Below are 6,532 nucleotides of genomic sequence, written 5' to 3'. Positions count from 1 at the left end.
CCAAAGCTGGGCCAGGGAGGCAGCGCTGCAGGTGCCAGCACAGAACCATGCACGTGTGTGCCCTCGCCCTGCACGATCCCCTCACCGCTGCTGCAGCTCAGTGGTGCCCGTGCAGATCAGCAGAGATGGCAGAAGCTTCTGTGGCTGTTGAGTTACAGGTGTGTCTGCAGGGAGGACTTTCCCAGGTCCCGTGGTGGATGTTGCACGCAAGCCCAGCTCCCGTCGCAGGGGTGAGTAGCGTCTGCCTGATGACCCCACAGGCTGAGCCCTGCTTTTGTTGGATCCGTTCCTGGGAAATGGAACTAATGTTGTTCTAAGGTCCTCTGAGGGGAAAGAACAAAGCTACAGAACACCAGAAACCCCATGAGCCATCTGAAAACATGAGGCAAATGCTGAAGGAAATGCAGCAGGCAGGAGGACAAGGTGGGTGCATTTCCCTCATGCTTCGCCTGGGACTCAGCAGCCGGGGCCTTTGGCTGCACATCTGGACACGCCGTGCCCGGCACAGCGGGAAGGGATCCATGGCAGCCTCGCTGCCCCGCTGCTGCTTTCACGCCCTGCAGGGCTGTTTCCCAGCCTGGCCTGGCCGCAGCTTCTGCCCAGCCTCTGCAGGAAGGCATTTGGCATCAGCTGACAGGCACCCCAAACTGCACCATGGGCCTGAGATCCCCTGCAATTTTCCAGTCGCCGGGTAGAAGAGAAAGGGCACCTGCTTGTGGGAGGGAGGGCCCTGGCCTGCCCAAAAAGTTTATAGGAATTTTCCTGATTCTTACTGATGTCTTTGACAAGCATTCCCTCCTACAGTTGCCACCTCCCCAGTGGGGAACAGCCCCACCTGATCCAACTGTCCCTCTTCCTTTCTCTAGAACTGGATGGAGAGGCTGGGCAGAAGGCGGCGTTTCCTGGAGGAAGCAGTGGTTCTGTGCCAGCCTCTGTTGCAGGAAGGGAGGCCATGCCAGGCACAGGCACAGGAGGTAATTGCTGTGTATCTGAGCCTGAGCCCTGCTGAGACTTGAGCTGCCCTCTCTGCTGCTTGGCAGTGCGGGCCCAGCCTGGACTAAAGCGGCACAGCCCAGGGGAATTATCCCGAGCAGGCTCAGGGCACTCGGGTACTGAGCAGTCCTGCTGGGGTCTCTCCATGGGAGACATGTCCTGAAACCTGGCAGTGACTGCACGAGGTGCCCACGGTGGGGAAAGGACAGAGGGGGAGAGCAAGGCTCCAGTGTGTCCTGAGAGGGCCTGGATATGTGCCCTTGGGATCTGGGAGCTGTTCCCAGGGGAAAAGAGGCATGGAGAGACAGAAGAAGGTAGAACGGGAGGGAGAAAAGGGCAGGAGGGATGGAGGGATAGAGGGATAGTTGTGGCACTGCCTGCTGCAGTTTTCCCCAGTGCTTTAGCAAGAGTTTCAGCTGTGGGAGTGAGAGAGAGTCCGAGGGCCCTGGGCTGCTCCAGCAGCCCCTCCAGGGATGTTGCAAAGGGCATGGAAAGAGGCACCAGGAGCCAGCCCAGAGTTCCTAAGGCCCCTGTGCAGCTTTGGCCACATCCATTCACATCCGGCTCCCACGGCCTTACCCGACCCCCTTGCAGTGCCCAGTTCCCTGTGGCAGAGGGGGATCGCAGCACACCCTGAAAAATGTTCTCACCTGTGCTTCAATCTAGCTGAGGTTGCTTGGAAGGCTTCTCCATTAGCTTGGCTGCATAAAGTTTTGAAGCCCTTGGAGTCTCCTGCAGGTATGTTCTCAGTGTGCCACCAAGGAAGAATTGTTGACAGCCTGTCAGGAACCAGGTGACAGAAGATTCTGTGGCTCTTGTCTTACAGATGGGTCTGCAGGGAGGACTTTTCCTGTTCCTTTGCTGATTCCTGCACAGAAGCCTGGCTCCCATGGCAGGGGTAAGTCGTGCTTCCCTGCTGACCCAACAGGCTGAGCCCTGCTTTTGTGGGGACCCATTCCTGGGAAACGGAACTACTTTCTCTTAAGGTCCCCTGAGAGGGAAGAACAAAGGCAAAGGACAGAAGAAACCCCACGAGCCAAACAACACCCTGAAACAAATCGGTACAGAACTGCACAAAGGGCATGGTGAGAGCATTTCCCTCTGCCTTACCCTGGGACTCAGCAGCCAGGGCCTTTGGCTGCACATCTGGACACGCCGTGCCCGGCACAGCGGGAAGGGATCCATGGCAGCCTTGCTGCCCCGCTGCTGCTTTCATGCCCTGCAGGGCTGTTTCCCAGCTTGGCCTGGCTGCAGCTTCTGCCCAGCCCCTGCAGCAAGGCATTTGGCATCAGCTGGCAGACAGCCCAAACTGCACCACTGGCCTGAATTCCTCTCCAATTTCCCAGTCCCCAGGCCCATCCGGAGTGGTGGCTGCTTGGAGGAGGGAGGGCCATAGCCAGTCCCAAGGCACTGGAGGGATCAGGATTTTCCTGATCCTTATCCATGACTGGGACATGTGTTGCCTCCTGAAGAGGCCACCTCCCCAGTGCGTAATGATTCCATCTGATATAGCTGTGCCTCTTCCCTTCTCAAGGGATGGACAGAGAGGCTCTGTGGAAGGTGGCATTTCCTGAAGGAAGGGAGGAGATGCCAGGCACAGGCACAGGAGGTAATTGCTGTGCCTCTGGGCCTGAGCCCTGCTGAGGCTTGAGCTGCCCTCTCTGCTGCTTGGCAGTGCGGGCACAGCCCGGAGAAGACAGGCACAGCCCAGGGGAATTATCCCGAGCAGGCTCAGGGCACTCGGGTACTGAGCAGTCCTGCTGGGGTCCCTCCATGGGAGACATGTCCTGAAAACTGGGAGTGCCTGCACGGAGTGCCCAGTGTGAGGAAAGGACAGAGGGGGAGAGCAAGGATCCAGTGTGTCCTGAGAGGGCCTGGCTGTTTGCCCTTGGGCTGTGGGAGCTGTTCCGTGGGCAGGTGGGCAAGCAGGAGGGAGGGACAGAGGTTGGGAGGGATAGTTGTGGCACTGCCTGCTGCAGTTTTCTCCAAGCATTTAGTGAGGGGTTCCTGTGTGGGAATGAGGGAGGCCCAGGGCCCTGGGCTGCTCCAGCAGCCCCTCCAGGGATGTTCCCAAGGGCATGGAAAGAGTGTTGAGAGAGACCAGGAGTCACAGGCTGCCACAGCCTTATCCAACCCCCTTGCAGTGCCCAGATCCTTAAGGCAGAAAGGTATCCCAGCACACCATGGAAATGGTTATGATCGCTGCTCCCTTTTAGATTGGGATCATGGTTTAGATTACTTGGAAACACTGGTGAATGGTGGTTTGAAGACCTTGCCAGATGTTGGAGGCAAGTTCTCAATGTACATTTCCTGACAGAATAATCAGTGTCAATGTGGCAAGAGCTCAGTCAAGTGGCATTTCCCTTAAGTTCCTCTGAAGGTTAATCAGTTCAGGAAGTCTTGCCCTGCTCCATTCTTGTGCTGTGAAGGATCCCACAGGATTGCTGTCAGTGGGAACATTTATCTGTCCATCTTCCTCCCGTGTGCAATGCCAGGGTGTCCTTCCATGTGCTCTGTTGCAGCCACCGAGAAGAGCAGAGAGGGAAGGGGCCGGGCCCAGGGCTGTGCCCCGTGGCTGAGCCTTTGGCAGCTCCTCTGCCGGCCCCAGGGAGCCTGAGCTGCTCCTGCTGCCACTGCCAAGCCCTGGCCCTGCCCAGGGCTGGCTTTAGAGCTGCTGGCAGCTCCAGGGAGTTCTTTCTGCCCCGCAAGGGGCTCCTTCCATCCCAGTGTGGGGCCACTGCAGGCACGAGGTCCCCCTGCCCCTGCTTCAGAGTGGAAGGCAGAGCTGAGGGAGTGCCTTGGAGGGCACCAATCACCCAGGTGCTCTTACTGCCACTCGGGCCTAAAGGAGAATGTTCAGCAGGGTCACAGGAGCTGTTCAGTCCTGCCTTTCTTTGCAGCTAACGCAGCTGGTGAAAATGATCTGGCTTCCGAACCCACATTCAGGATTGAGCCTCTGGGAGATGCTGAGGGTAGGTCAAGGCCTTTCCCTTGGGAGAGCTGCTGGCTCAAGAGCCCAAAGCTCAGCCAGGGAGGCAGCGCTGCAGGTGCCAGCACAGAACCATGCACGTGTGTGCCCTCGCCCTGCACAAAACCTTCATGATTTCTGCTCAGCACTGACAGCTGTCTGGGGAAGGGAGGGCCATGGCGCAGCCACAAAAGCCCAGATATTTTGTGAATCCTTTCCCTATTTTTGATAAGCATGCTGCCATGATGATGCCAGCAAAGGAATGGGGAAATTTTCCATCTCATCCAGCTGTCCCTTTTTGTTTCTCAAGTGATGGACCAAAAGGCAGGACAGAAGGAGGTGTTTCCCCAAGGAAGCAGTGGCTCATTGGCAGCCCCTGCTGCAGGAAGGAAGGCGATGGCAGACACGGGCACAGGCACAGCAGGTAATTGCTATGCTGGGCTCAGTCCTGGCCGGGGCTGTGTGGCAGCAGCTCTTCCCCCAGGGCCTGCCCTTGCCCGGCCCGGCAGCAGCCAAAGCTGGAGGCGCCTCGGCTTCCAGGCCTCTGGAGCTGGTTCAGAGCCCCGGGGAAACGGGACTGGTGCAGCAACGTCCCTGGTGCTGCAGCTGCTGCGGAGCTGGCCCTGAGTGCCCAGAGGCTCAAGGCACAGGAGCAGCCCCGAGCGGGAGCCCTGCCGCCAGCCCAGGGCCAGAGCCAGCCCTGGCTCCCGACTGGGCAGGGGCTGCACTGGCTCCTGACAGGGCCTGAGCCTGTCCCCTGGGGCTGGGGGAGCTGTCACGGGGCAGGGAGGGCCAGGGGTGGCAGTGGCTGCTGAGGGATGGCTTTGGCCCGTGTCCCTGGCAGCAGCCACTGCCCAAGCAGCTGCGCTGCCCCCGGGCTCTCCTCCCGGCCTGCTGGGCTTTGTTGGCTGGCACAGCCTGTGCCAAGGGCCGGCAAGGTGCCTGCAGGCCCCAGCTCTGGGGGAAACAGAGAACGTCCTGCCCGTATCCAGCGTGCTGCCAGCTCAGCAGTGCAGCACAGCACGGGCTCACGCTTCCCATTGCTTCCACAGATGCAGCCGGCACCACAACATGTGTTCCCGATGCCCACAAGGGCCTTGGAAGCGACTTCTGTAAGGGAGCAGCCTGCTGGGCAGGGTTAATGGCTGGCCTGCTTTGTTTGGAGCTTGTTCTCATGTTGTGCTGTGTCAGATTGTGGTGTTACTGGAAGAAGAAACGGTGAGTGGACATCTTTCCCTGAAAGAGCTTCTTTTGAAAATCTAATACAGACAGGAAGCATTCCCAGCGAGGTCGCAGTGGAGTTGTGGCCAGTCCATGATTGTCCAAATAACTCTGCTGAGGGTTCTGCTGCTGCCCAGTGCTTCCATTGGCCTCTCAATTGCTGGGCCTTGTCCTGGGGGCCCCGCTGGGGCTGCAGCCAGTGCTGGCTCCCACTGAGGCTGCCTGGCCAAGAGCAGCACCAGGGGCACGGGGCAGAGGCAGAGAGGGGCGGGGAGGAGAAAGAGCAGGGCCGAGATTGCCCTTGAAAGGCAGAGGTGCTCTGGGGCCCGCTCCTGGCCAGGGAGCCTGCCCAGAGCCGTGCCCTGCTGGCCGGGGCCTTGAGGGGCAGCTGTCCAGCTGGGCCCAGCTGTGCCAGCAGCTCCAGCCGTGCTGGGGAGCCTTGCCAGCTCTGGGCCCTGCTGTGCAGGAGGCTCCCTGTGTGCCACTGGCAGCTGGGGCCTCAGCCTCCTCCTCTCTTCACAGGTGCTTCTGTGCATCTTCAGCAGATGGCCCTAACAACACAGGCAATGAGAACGTGGCCGTTTATCCCAGCTCTCCGCTTCTGCCCCTATCTACCCTGCCGTGGCTGCAGCAGCGTCATGAGGCCTTCCCAAAACCCGTCCCTCCACGAGACCCTCTGCCCCCGAGCCCCCTGGTCCTCTTCCCTGGCCAGAACTGAAGTTCGGCATCCCCTGTCTGACAGGGCAGGGCTTGGCCCATATTTCATATTTAAATAAAAGAATAGAGTTTTCACAACTATGTCCGGGTGGTAGCAGCAGCAAAGCCCACACGGCACGAGCACTGACTGAGCTCCATGCCCAGGAGCAGCCGTGGATGCCCACGGTGTGGGCAGGCAGGAGCCAGGCAGGGGCTGCTGTGACCAGTGGCGGGGGCCCGAGGGGATGGGGGAGCCCATGCTGAGCGTCCCTGGGCTGAGGGCACATTTCCTTCTTTGGCACCAGCTGGGCCTGGACCTCACGAGGCACACAGGGATATTTTGGGGTCCCTGCTGAGGGGTGCAGGGATCCCTCATGAGGCACAAAGGAGTATTGATGGCCTCTCCTAAGGTGTGCAGGGATCCCTCATGTGTTGGGCAGCAGGGTTAAATTTGATGGGGTTTTTACTCTTCTCAGCACAGCACAGGGACACTTGGCCGAGGTTTTGCCAAGCTGGGAGAAAGCCTCTTGCAAAGGCTTGGGCCCAGCCTGTGGGCACAGCGGGCAGGCGCAGCCCATCCCCTGGGCCAGTCCGGGCTGCTCAGGCCGGGCCGGGCCGGGCCAGGCTCGGGCCCCGGCAGGGAAGGGCCGCGGC

General features: G+C 59.8%; 1 protein-coding gene across 1 annotated transcript; it reads left to right on the top strand.

Annotated features, from left to right (window-relative positions):
• Positions 1–216: 216 nt before the first annotated feature.
• LOC135307147 (uncharacterized) lies at positions 217–5,971 on the top strand. The gene is made up of 9 exons (XM_064431785.1): positions 217–423; positions 867–974; positions 1,660–1,731; positions 1,820–1,891; positions 1,980–2,078; positions 3,894–3,965; positions 4,272–4,385; positions 5,014–5,179; positions 5,705–5,971. The coding sequence occupies exons 1-9, from the start codon at positions 381–383 to the stop codon at positions 5,898–5,900; spliced, it is 942 nt and encodes a 313-aa protein (XP_064287855.1). The 5' UTR covers positions 217–380; the 3' UTR covers positions 5,901–5,971.
• Positions 5,972–6,532: the final 561 nt, after the last annotated feature.

Source organism: Passer domesticus, chromosome 9, assembly GCF_036417665.1.
Source record: "Passer domesticus isolate bPasDom1 chromosome 9, bPasDom1.hap1, whole genome shotgun sequence".
Taxonomy (NCBI): domain Eukaryota; kingdom Metazoa; phylum Chordata; class Aves; order Passeriformes; family Passeridae; genus Passer; species Passer domesticus.
Note: the sequence above shows the minus strand (reverse complement) of the source record. Positions and strands in the feature narration are given on the sequence as shown.

Bases quoted from the DNA above. Each gene is read 5' to 3' on its own strand.
- LOC135307147 (XM_064431785.1), top strand. From the start codon at position 381: ATGAGGCAAATGCTGAAGGAAATGCAGCAGGCAGGAGGACAAG. The intron at 1,732-1,819 runs GTATGTTCTCAG...CTTGTCTTACAG, and splicing joins GCCCTTGGAGTCTCCTGCAG to ATGGGTCTGCAGGGAGGACT. The intron at 5,180-5,704 runs GTGAGTGGACAT...CTCTCTTCACAG, and splicing joins TGTTACTGGAAGAAGAAACG to GTGCTTCTGTGCATCTTCAG.